This window comes from Lynx canadensis, chromosome A3 (genome assembly GCF_007474595.2).
Source record: "Lynx canadensis isolate LIC74 chromosome A3, mLynCan4.pri.v2, whole genome shotgun sequence".
NCBI lineage: Eukaryota > Metazoa > Chordata > Mammalia > Carnivora > Felidae > Lynx > Lynx canadensis.
Window position 1 is genome coordinate 116735246 of NC_044305.1, and position 12494 is coordinate 116747739.

Here is a 12494-nt window from a genome sequence, read left to right on the forward strand (position 1 = left end):
CGGTAGTCCGTTTCCAGCCTGCTCACGGCACAGGAGGTGTTTACACGTGCCTTCTGGTTCCGAAAGCATCCTGACACCCACGGTAGTGTTTTCACTGGCTGTATGGGGCTCTATAAGAAAAAATGAAAACTGTAAAGCCAGAATATCAACTCCAATCTCAGCAACTGTAGGAGATGCTCAATGCCATCTTTTTTTTCTCTATTAGGAAAATACAAAATTGGCCACCAGCAAAATGTCCAGAAATGAGAAATGGTTAAATAAAAGGCCCTCTTCCTATTGCAGATGGTGGGAATTGTGTATTTAAGAACAGAGAAACGACACAATGAGGCCTTGGGAAAATCCTGAGGTGGCAGTGTGCTGAGCAAAGGGCCATTCTGCACACACAGAATGGCCAAAAACCCAGATGTGGGGGCCGGAAGCCTACCAGTAGGCAGTTATTTCCAGATGATTCAGGAAAGGATTGGGACTTGGTCCTGGACAAATTAATGAATTTTCTTATGACTTCTATTTTCATAAGCGGGTAAGATGCCAGGGGAAAAGGAGTAAGGAATCCTTGTTCTTTTCTTTCTTTCTTTCTTTCTTTCTTTCTTTCTTTCTTCTCGTTCTTTCTTTTTTCTTTCTTTCTTTTGTTCTTTCTTCTCTTTCTTTCTTTCTTTTTCTTTCTTTCCTTCCCTCCTTCTCTTCCTTCCTTTTCTTTCTTTCTTTCTTTCTTTCTTTCTTTCTTTACCTCTTTCTTTCTCTCTGTCTTTCTAATTTACCACTGGCCAGGCGCTGCACCAAGCACTTATAAAGCATTAACTGACTTAATGCCTACAACACCTCCACAAAGTAGGTACCATTATCCCCATTCCAAAGATGAGCTCTGTCTCAAGGAAGTTAATTAAGTTTGGAAGCTTCCCCAGCTGAAAGGAGCAGGATTTAAACCCAAGCCTCAAGCCTCTCTACTTGCTCTAGACTACTGACGGTTTTGAAAAGTTCAAGAGGAGTTTTAAGATGGGCGGCTGCTACCCTTCACTATGGACAAGAGCTCCATATTAAGACTGCCTAGAAGCTGTGCTTAAAAAGGAAAAGATACTTTTCCCTTATGTTCTACTCCTAATGACCAAATCGCTCCCCACTGCCCAGGGCTGGCTCATTTTCCTATGAGAAAGATTTAATTAAAAGCCTCTTTCTTTGACAGCATTACCTCCTGGAGCCCCTCTGCTCCATGGGGACCAGCCTTGACCTCTATATGGCAGCGCGTTTCTCTGCTTTCCCCTCCAAATCGGGGAAGCCTTCTTCCCTGCTATCAGACTCACTTTTCCAGTGTAAAGGAAAGCCACCTTGCCTTCTTTATTCACTGTCTTATTTAGAGAAGTTCTCTAGCACTAGAGCCGTGGTATTTTTATAAGCCACACGAACAACAATGTATTGCCTCAATTACTGTCTATTGTGTGTTTTGGGGTCTCCTTGATAATAGCAGGCTGGATGGAGCACACTCCACTGCCTTGCCCTTATTAAACTGTGAAGGTCACTTCTCTGCCAGGATCTGTAGCTGGCGAGCCCTCCCTTCTCTTCCACAAATGTGTCTCTTCCAGAGCTTTTTGCAATTATGGCTCATTTCTCTAGGTTTCATATGGCAGGCGTCTGAACAGAATTAAAAGCATAAGCACGTGCAAAAATAATCCGCTTCCCAAGATAGCAAATGCTGAGAAGTTCTATATTAGAACACACTGGGAGTGCTGACTGGCTAGGGCATGATTAACCTAATAGGCTTAAAGTTCCACTTGCCATGCACATCTGTCAGGACCGGGGCTGAAGCAGGCCCATAATCCCTGAGACTGGGGTCCTTCAGAATTGCCCTGTTGCTCACTAACAGCAGAGGGTTCAAGATTAGAGCAACAAGACAACAGGCACCACCACCTCTTCATGGTGGGGCCAAGGGACTAAAGAAAACTGATTCCAAGGACCCGGCACCATGGACTTCAGAGGATTCTGGCCTGGAAATTGCCCGGACAGATTAGTAAGGCTCGCTTTTGTTCCTCCTATTTCAAATTTGATTCTCTGCAAACTGTGAAGAGTGTTGGGGGGGCGGGGAGATGACTACAAGCTGAAATCATGGGGTGCACACCTTCCCACAATGACCTTGTTAATAGCGTCGCTAAGAGTGGCATCCAGTTTTTTAAAAAGCCCAAAGCAATTTTGCCGGGACGTCAGGGGGGCAGTGAAAGATGCTCTACCCCTTCGCTGCTTCCCACCTCCACCTGCTATGACTCTGGGGGAGGCTTGTCCCAGGGACAGAGGCTGGCACAGGAGCAGCCAAGTTCCCAGACCCAAAGCTCGGCTGAAGGTCTTTGTCAGCTCCCAAGAGATCCCACTGCAGGCAAAGGGAAAGATATGGAAGGACTGCCCCCCAAAGCCAAAACCTCCCAATCCCACCTGGGCAAATCACAAAGCCGCATGGCTAAGGACATTCCGTCCAAGACACAGAGCTCCCGCGGGTCACCAGGGGCAGCCTCCTCTGGGGAAGCCAGTGAAGAAAGTAACACCCAGGAAAGGATGCTGAGATGCCACACATGTGGCCAACAGGGCCATTGCTGCCAAAACAGCATTCCTGCTCACGAGCCTCAGGGCAAAGTGGACTTCCCCGAGCCCCTGGTGAAAGCGCACCAGCATGCCTATACCTACCTCCACTCCAGCCTCTCCAAATATGAAGCAATTCTGTGCATCACCCATCAGGCCACCCAGACCCAAGAGCTGCTCCAGCCCATGGTCAGCTTCCTGCTGCTGTGCTTTGATGAGGTCAACCGGCTCTTGGGGGAGATCTCCAAGGATGGAGAAGTGCTCCTCCAAGAAGTTAGGGAGGATCTGGCGTGGCCATTGAGGAAAGGAGAGCCCCAGGAGCAGCCGGACCTCCTACCACAGCTTCTGCAGCACACAGTCAGCAAGCTGCTGGTGCTCAGGGGCATGGTGGCCTCACTCACCGGCAGCTTCCTGGAGAGCTCCAGCAGTTACCTCCATGCCACCGCGAGCCACATGGGAAAGAAGCTGAGCACAAAGAGGGGTGTGGATGAATGTCTCCTGCGGGCTCTGGGGCAACTGGAGAGCTTGGTGAGTGGCCACAGCGACCCTGGGATGCAGGGTCTGCCCTTGTGCTCCGAGGACAGTGGCATCGGTGCTGACAATGAGTCTGTGCAGCTGGCCGACAAGCTGGGCAAGCAAGCCAGCTGGGACTCAGTGCCGGAGCCCGCGGAATGGAAACCAGCGTTTCCAGCCACAGCGGAAGCCAGGCTCTCGGGACACACCTGGCAGCAAAGTCCTTTCCAGATGGGTTCAGACCGACCCCAGGACTGCCCGCTCTCGAGACCTCCTACGGCGAAGGTTCAGCCAGAGGCACAGGGTGGGGCCGGTGGCCCATGCCCCTCCAGCACGGGCCCAAGAAACACTACCTCCAGCCCCCTGGGGATGGCCAAAAGCACTTGGCGTGACTCCCTTGGGATTGGGATCTCCAGGGAAGCACGTTTTTCTAAAGGCCCCAGGTTGATGGGCACGTCTTCCCTCAGTGAAGGTGAGGACAGTAGCCCAGAGGAGGAGGAAGACCAATCGAGCAGCATGAGTCCCTGTGCATGGCGGGAAAATTCTTCCCAACCAAGGCCACGGTCTTCACCTGGTAGCCCGGAAAGCCTGTTTCAGCCACACCCCAGGAGGCTTAGGAGCCCCCAAGCCCAGGAAATGATTCTGAAGATGAAGGAAGCAATCAGCGAAAGGATCAAGTTTGTCCCTGTGCCCTCGGGGCCCCAGGACTGGCCTGAGGAGGAGGACAGGAGGACGGTGGTCCCACCAAGACCCAGCACAGCCAGTGGCAGCAGGAGGGCCCCTGTGAGGCAGAGGAGGTCCCAGTCAGAGGGCTGTCTGAAGAGCCAGGCCGAGGACCCCACCCTCCAGGAGCTGCGGAGGGTCCAGAGAGACCTCAGCCAGAGGCTGGAGGCATTTTACGCCCTGGGCGCACGACAGCAGGGGCAGAGCGCGGGGCAGGTCCCGCAGCCCAGAGCAGCGGCTCTGAGGCCCGACAACTGCAGGGTCACCCCGAGCAACACCATCAGCAAGCTGAAGGCCTCTCTCACCAAGAACTTCAGCATTTTGCCAAGTCAGGACAAAAGTATCTTGCAGAAATGCGGTCCCCGCCCTGAGAGTGAACAGCCCTGGTGGCGGAGAGCTGAGGGGCTTCCGGCGGCCATTGCGTCGGGTGAGAGGGCCAGTGAGGCTCCAGGAGCCATGGACTGGAATGTCAGGGGCTGCCCCACCAGAACATCGGTCAAGAAACTCATTGAAACTTTCAGTCCCACTAAGAGTCTGAGAACACTGGGGGATTCCAAGGACTCTGGGCCAAACCCCTGCCTCAGGAAATGGGGGGTCCCCATCATGCCTCCCAGATTTCCCATTTACAGGGGGCTTGCCCCTTTGTATCCAAAGCCACAAATTTCTCCAGCAGCAAGCAGAGACCCCCTCCAGGTGGGGCCAGACTGGAGGCCCCCACCTCCTATTTTTCCCCCTGTGCTCACAGCAGAAGCATCCAAGAGTGAGGATCTCAATTTCAACTGTGAAACAGAGGAGGACCCAGAGCATCTCCCTCCACCACCTCTGGAAGTCCTGATGGACAAATCCTTCACCTCTCTGGAGCCCCCAGAAAGCAGCAAGCCAGCAGGGAGCTCCTCCAAGGAGACCCATGTGCCAGGGCCGGGAGGAGCTGACCCTGCCCGGAGAACGTGGGCTTCCCCAAAGCTAAGAGCCTCCATGAGCCCCACTGACCTGCTACCCAGCAGGAGCACGACTGCCCCCACCAGGCCCCACAGCACAGGGCCAGGGGGCAGCAAGAGCGGCTGCAGCACCAAAAAGCTCACCTGGGACCTTAACCACCTGCCAGCAACCAGCAGAAACCCAGAGGTGGAGGGCAGCGGGGCTCCGAGTCAGGCACCTGCAGACAAGGCTGCCAGCCTGTCCAAGCATCCCCAGAAGGCCATCCCCTGGCACCACTCCAGCCACACATCTGGGCACAACAGGACCTTGGGACCCAGCCTGGCCAGGCCAACACGGGGGCCACATTCTCCTGAGGCCCCAAGACCGAGCCAGGAGAGAAGCGCCCTGCTGGTCAGGAAGGCCTCTCCCTCAAGGGGATACTGGACACCCCGAGCAGTCAGGAGGCAGCCCTCCTCTCACAGACCTGCCCGGCCAAGTGCTCCTTCTGTGCACGGCTCCTCCAGCCCACCTGTCAGCCCTCCGGTGAGCCCCAAGGTGCTAAGCCCCCCAACAACGAAGAAAGGAGCTTCCCCAGCAACACGGCAGCACAAGCCGCCCAGCCCTCCCCCCACGAGCCCACCCACACGTCACAAGGCCTCCAGCCCCCCCACCCAGCACACAGAAGCAAGTTCCCTTTCCTCTGGCGCCTCCCCATCCCCCCCAGTGTCCCCTACTGAGGGACAGGAAACAAGAGGTTCTGAGAACAATCGGGCAGCCACAGCCAAAGTGTCTGGGAACACGTGTTCCATATTCTGTCCAGCCACCTCCTCTCTGTTTGAAGCTGCGCTGCCACCTTCGACTGCCCACCTGCTCACCCCACCATCGCTGCCACCTGAAGCCGGGGGCCCTCGTGGGACCCCCGCAGGATGCTGGAGGAGCAGCTCAGGGCCACGGCCGAGGGCGGGCTCACAGCGGGGCATGGCCCTGGGTGCCCTCAACCCTCAGCCTTTCGTCAGGAGGACAGCTTCTGACCGCCGGCCAGGTCTCCGCCTCCCGCTGCCTGTCCCCGGTGCCACCAGCAACGCTTGTGAATCCCCACTCAGCAGGAGCAGGTAAGGAAGGTCGTGGGCCCCGGCCCTGCGGTAATCAGAGTAGAGCCTTGGGTCCTTGGGATCATCTGGGTCAGTAGTTTTCCAACTGTGCTCCAAGGGAAGAGGCAGTTGGAAAAAGGGGCTGGGGGATATCCAGCCTCCTGCCACCCACCCCTTCCTCGAGCAGCTGTGCCTTCATCTGTCACTCATTTCAAGTTCCCAAGAAAGATTTTAATTGAAAGGAGTTCTGCTGTGTGAAAAATACAGTTTAGGGGTGGCTGGGTGGCTCAGTCGGTTAAGCGTCCGACTTCGGTTCAGGTCATGATCTCACGGTTCATGGGTTTGGGCCCCGCATCCAGTTCAGAGCCTGGCGTCTGCCTCAGACATTCTCTCTCTCTCTCTCTCTCTCTCTCTCTCTCTCTCTCTCTCTCTCTAACCCTCCTCTGCTCATGCTCTGTCTCTGTCTCAAAAATAAATAATAAACATTAAAAAACATTTAACAAAAAAAAAATTTTAATAATCACATTAATCCAAGCACACACACCCCCTTTATTTTGCACTTAGGGAAACGTAGATGAAGTGACTTCCTATGCCCCTACACCCTCCATTGAAACACTGTCACCCTGTCTGGAACCAGCGTCCTCATTACTGTAGTTTCTAGTTTACTAAAGTAGACCAATATCTATGTGGGAGGCCCTCAAACTTCCTTGTCCTGGGACCCCTTTAAACTCTCAAGAATTAGAGAGACCCCAAAAGAACCTTCATGTAGGTGGGTCGTATCTATCACTTTTTACTGTATTATAAATTAAAATTGAGAAATGTTTAAAATGTTTATGAATCCATTTTTAAATGACCCCATTATATGTTAACATAAAAAGTAGGTATATTTTCTACAAAAAAAAAATGTTTTTGAGCAAAAAGGGTGGCATTGTCTTATATTTTTGCAAATCCCTTCATGTCTGGCCTCACGGAAAAATGGTGGAATTCTCAAATCTGCTTCTGCAGTCCATCTGGTGTGATATGACACGTCATGTAGACTGGAAAACTCCACTCTACATTCACGGAAGAATGAGTGGAAAAGGCAAATAACATCTTGATATTATTATGAAAATAGTTTTGACCTCAGAGATTCCCCCCCTCAAAACTGTCTCAGAGACACCCAGGGGACGTGCCTTGAGATGGCTCGTCCTGGATGTGTGCGATAGAAATGTTTGGCTTCCCCACGCCCCCAAAAGCCTGCCTCCACTTCTCCTCTGTTCTAGCCTCACCTCTGCCTCCCCGTTCAGAGGTGTGTGGGGCAAGAGCAAGACTCTTCATGGGCGCTGAGTACCAGAACCGGGTGGAATGACTGCCATCTCTACCCTCAGCAGACTGAGTTCATGTGTGCTTTTCTGGTGAGGGCAGCTGGCTTGCATGTCATTGGCCCGGCCATGTGGGCAGGCCTGGGCACAAGGCTGCGATGGGCCATGAGTCACACTGCACCACTACCTGCACACAGAAGGAAAGGCACATATGCCCAAGTGGACGGAGTGCATGGGGACATGCATCTTTTCCAGAATGTGGCATGGGAAGAAATCTGTCTATCTGAGACCTATTAGAGAAGAACTCTTATCAATGTGTCTTGATATCAGATCGGACGAAGCTCGACCAGCACGGTCCTTTCTATCTTCAAAACGCCCACCACTGCGTCAATCAGCAGTGTATTTCTGCCAGAGTGATGCGCGTTACAGACTTCACAATCTGTTGAGGCATGAATGGTAATTTTTTACAAAGTCCTCGGCAGTCAATTTTAAATAAAGATGTTATCTAGGGAAAGTTGTGCATTATTATAGTTATATAAACTTCCCCAGCCACTTGAAAGAAATGAAATATTGATTATTTTTGCAAGAATCTTAATGTAATACTGCTCTTTTCTTAAATCTAAAATGAGCTTCCTACAGCACGGTGCTTTTCATCTAAGAACCTCTATAAATGTTAATGCATCACTCCTCACTCTAGCCACTTATTCAGATATTACATTTCTAAAACTGTGCCCTTCAGGAGAAGAGCTTGAGAGAACAGGGACAATAAAATGGCATTAATTAAAAACACTAACATTTTAAAACAGCAGGAGCAATACTAAAGTAACATAAAATTGTTCAAGAAGAAAATAATGCCCTTCTCTCAGGCTTCTCCTCAGAATAGGGCAGGCTAAAAGGTTGTTTTATGTCCTGAATCTCAATACTTGGGGAGATGGGGTGGTGGGGGTGGAGAGAAGTGCTTGCAGCTTGAAAGAAAGGAGGATCCGTGAACAGGCACCTTCCCAAGGTCGCGTGGAAGGTCACACTAATGGCTCACACTCCTTCCCCTGCCTCCTGCTAAGACCACACCTCTCAGCCCCTCCAAACTGTGAGCCTATGAGCACGTGGTGGATGTGATGGGAAAATGCTCATTCCCCAGTCCCTCCACACCTCCGTCCCTGTCAAGCTGGCATCTGGGAGGAGAAGTACTCCAGCTATAAAAGCACTGAGTGGTTTCACCCTCTGCAGCTGCCTTTGTTCCTGCCCTCCTGCGTATGGGAAACCATACCGAGGAACTAGGCATAATTTCCCAAGATCGCGCAACTAGCCAACAAGCCAGCCCCAGAGAGCCTGAAAGACTCAGGACGGGCTGTTTCCGCCAGCAGGGACTGGCAGGGATGAACCACACCCCACACATCTTGCAGCAGAGGCAGGCGTGCAGGATAAACTGGCCTGCATCCGGCATTGACCTGCTTCTCATCATCCAGGCCGGGCACAAGCCCCTCTTACAGAAAAAATGATGATGTTTATCCTCCCAATCTTGGGACCCAGGGGGATGGGAACAGTCCTTGGAGGCTTACCCAGGAAGCTCCGTTACTGAGCTCCAACTGTTATTTATGTTTCGAATCCCCTGGTGGGGGTGCCGTCTCTAGGTCTTAGCCTGCTGGGGCATTGTGAGCGTTCAAGAAGGGTCCAGGCTTTCTCCCCTAAATGCAGTGCTTTTCGTCTCTGCTTGGACTGGACCACCCCCGGCAGGGGCTCTCTGCAACTTAAACCCCCCCGACCCTATTTCCTGGATCAGGCTACCTACCAACTGACCAGCAGGGCAGTGGCTGGGCAGCCTGCCTCCCCAGCTGTCCTGGGACCAGGTAGAACCACAGCTATGTTGTGGCAACCAGGAAAATCTGCCTTCTAGCCTGAGCCTCACACAGATGTGGAACCTGGTTGGGGTTGGGGAAGACGCAGTTCTAGGACAAAGTCATTTGTCACCTCCACCGACACTACCCGCCACAGCCTATCTCCGGGAAAGCCCCTCCCATTCCTGCCAGCTACCCCATCGGGGAGCAGCAAAGGGTCATGGATGAAGTGCATCCTACATCTGGCTTCCCCTGCTCCAGAAGAGGCACCGGGAGAAGTCAGTAAGATGGGAGCTGGTCCTGCACACAAAATCACACTTGGTCAGGCAGGGACCGGTCATGGGGCCAGAGGCCAACCTGGATGCGGTTGGCTCTGCAGAACACAGTGAGACTCTCACTGCCGAAAAATCACATTGGTGCCAATCTTAGTGCCCACTCCACCCCACCCCACATTCCTGCCACCTTGATCCCATTAGGATCCAAACTCAGACTTGCCCTCCACTGGTTTGACATCTCATGTAAGCCTAAACACATAGAGCTAAACATGCTGTGTAATGAAGCTCCCGGAAGAGTCAAGAACCTGCTGTCACGGGCAGAGAGAAAGACCTTCTGGTCTGTGCATGTGAGGAGCTGGGTCCAGTCCTGAACCTGAGGTGACTGATTGAGGGACTTTGGCCCTCAGGTGCCTACCTGTCATATGACAGGGTGGTCCCTAGTATCCCTTCCAGGTAAGACTTCTCGTTCATGCTACAAAGTGGCAGCACCAGAATGACAGCTGGCCATTTATTGAGCACTTATCATGTGCTGGTTAATATGCTACGACTATATCACACTTTATCCAATACTGATACCTTTGAGTGCCCTATGAGATGGGTACTGTTATTATCTCCATTTTACAAAGAAGAGAACTGGGAATCAGAGAGATTAATATGCTACAGGGCACACTGCTAGTAAGTGCAGGAATTGAACCCAAACAGCCAGACTCCAACCTCCAAGCAGTAACTATGAGGTTAGCCCGCCAGCACACAGCCAGTGCAACTTTCCGAGCCAGTCCCCTTTCTTTAAAAAAAAATTTGTTTAATGTTTATTTATTTTTGAGAGAGAGAGACAGACAGACTGTGAGCAGGAGAGAGGCAGAGAGAGAGGGAGGCACAGAATCCAAAGCAGACTCCAGGCTCTGAGCTGTCAGCACAGAGACGGACGCGGGGCTTAAACTCACGAACCATGAGATCATGACCTGAGCTGAAGTCAGACGCTTAACCGACTGAGCCTCCCAGGTGCCCTTGAGCCAATCTCCTTTCCAGCCCAAGCTTGCTCCACGTGGTGATCATTCTCCATTCTGAACTCCCAGTGCACACTGGCTGTCCCTCTCCACCCAGACCCCCTGTCACTGTGTCATTCAGTGGCTGGAAAGCTCTATTCTAGCCAGATGCCAGGCCTGGGCCAAGCACTTTCCATTTTACTCCATTCAGGAAAAGGGTGGCAGCTGAGTGAAGCAGGGTGTGGTGAGTTTTTTGTTTTTTTTTTTTTTTTTTTTTTTAGTTTTGTTTTTTTTTTTTTTTGCTGTTATTGTTGGCGTTGTTTTCAATTCAACGAGTTAAGCCTAACCCTTTATTAAACAAGAAGTGCTTTAAGAACAAAAACAAAATAAAGGCCCAGCTCCCAGAGTTCCCGAGGGAGCTGCTTTGTTCAGAGCAGCAGGATCCTGGGCATCAGAAGAACAGGACTCAACCTGTCAGCACAGACACCAGGGGCTGGGTTCCCACGGTGCCCTACCACCGCAGGTGCACACAGGACAGCACCAACCAGGCAAACCTGATGCAGGAGGGCAGAGGTCTGACAACAAAGGGCCACAGGCCTGTGGGAGAGAGACAGAAGAACAGAGAGAGGCAGAATAGGGATTGAGGCGGGGGCGGGGGGGCAGGTTGCAGAAGGAACAACAGAGGAGTTCTTGATCTACATTTGTCCTTTTTCCCAGCAGCAGCAGTGAGGAGAGCCCCAAAAAGGACACTGAGCCATGGAGCAGCCCCTGTGCCCCGGAACTAAAGGGTTCTGGCTTGGATGCATCTCCCCCAGAGCTCTGCGTGTTGGGCCACGGGCTGCAGCGGGAGGCCAGAGCCAGCCGCGCCCAGGACAAGCCTCAAGAGAAGGAAGTAGCCTGACAAGCCAACCAACAGGGTCACACTGATGCCAGTCATCCCAGAATATGGGTGACAGCCAAGCAGCAGACTGCCCCATAGATGGTGGACCAACCAAACTCCTATTGAGGTGTCCTAGAAAGATCTGGAAAGTACACTGCCCAGAGAGTCTGCTAAATTCTAAACATTCGCCACTTTCAGTCCCAGATTCTGGTTTGCCTTGGGGCTCAGAAGTTAACTATAACTTTAGACCCCCACAAAGACACTCTTCAATCCTTCAAGTACTGCCTTAACTCAGGGGGGGAAATGTATTTATCGCATGCTGGATGGGCCGGAGGGGGGGGGGGTCTTACCTGGGTTAGTTTCATGGAATCAATTAATCCTCACAACAAAGAAGGAAGCAGATAGCATCCTCCCTATTTGCAGATAAAGAAAACCAAAGCGCCCCTCCAGCCCCACCCCAACAGTGTCTTGCCTGAGGTCACACAGCTAGGAAGAGAATACAGCAAAAATCAAAGAGGTGTTCCTGGCACCAGAATCTCTTTGCTTTTCATTCCATTTCATTGCCCATGACTATTTCATTACTCCATCTGCCCAAAGCACGTCTAGTTGTACAAAGGGTTGGAAAGTTTGGGTGTTTGTTTGTTTTTTTAAAGATTAAACAGTGGCACAGCATTCAAGTCACCACCGAGGGCTTCAGAGATAGGAAGACCAAGGTGGAATTAAGACACACACCCTTCTCTCCTCCCTCCCAAGCACAGACCCAAAGCCCTCAACACAAAGCTCCCAGCCCACTTGAGCTGAGGGCCTCAGATTGTGTCTCAGAGGAGTGTCTCACATGCTCTGCCCTACGCATCCACATGCCTCTCAAGCTGGGTGGGTACAACCAAGCCTTGCAAACACACAGCCTGTTCTCTGTGCCCCAAAGGGGCTGGGGTTCCAGAGGGTACACACACGCACGCTCGCGCACGCATGCCAGTCTCCCCCAGGGGCTTCTTGGCCAACATTATTCATCTGCAAATCATCTGCACAACTTCTGCTGGATCTGAGATGGAAACGAAGAACGACTGGTCGTGCCAAAACCCTGCCTCTGCCCATGCGCTAGATATCTGCTGCAGATCTGGAATTTTTCCATCGGTGGCTGTAGAGGGCTTTCTATTTAGAAAAGAATTTGCCATAATTGGGTGATTCAGTGCAGGCTCAGTGGGTTGTCTAAAGACAAGAATTCTCGCCCACGGGGTACAGCTAAGGGGCAATCCTCCAGATCCGCTGCAAAGCCTATTTTTTAAGTTTGGGAAAATTATAGACTTCAAGTCCTTTCTTGTTGAAATAGATCATGACTCAAGAACGTGTTAAACTGGGCCCTGGGGCTACAGCTACCTCCCCCAGGGACAGGCCGTGACTCCAAGTAAA

The 12494-nt window shown here is 51.9% G+C and overlaps 1 protein-coding gene across 1 annotated transcript; it reads left to right on the forward strand.

Annotated features, from left to right (window-relative positions):
* Positions 1–2097: 2097 nt before the first annotated feature.
* PCARE (photoreceptor cilium actin regulator) lies at positions 2098–11115 on the forward strand. The gene is made up of 2 exons (XM_030311380.1): positions 2098–5828; positions 10925–11115. The coding sequence occupies exons 1-2, from the start codon at positions 2098–2100 to the stop codon at positions 11103–11105; spliced, it is 3912 nt and encodes a 1303-aa protein (XP_030167240.1). The 3' UTR covers positions 11106–11115.
* Positions 11116–12494: the final 1379 nt, after the last annotated feature.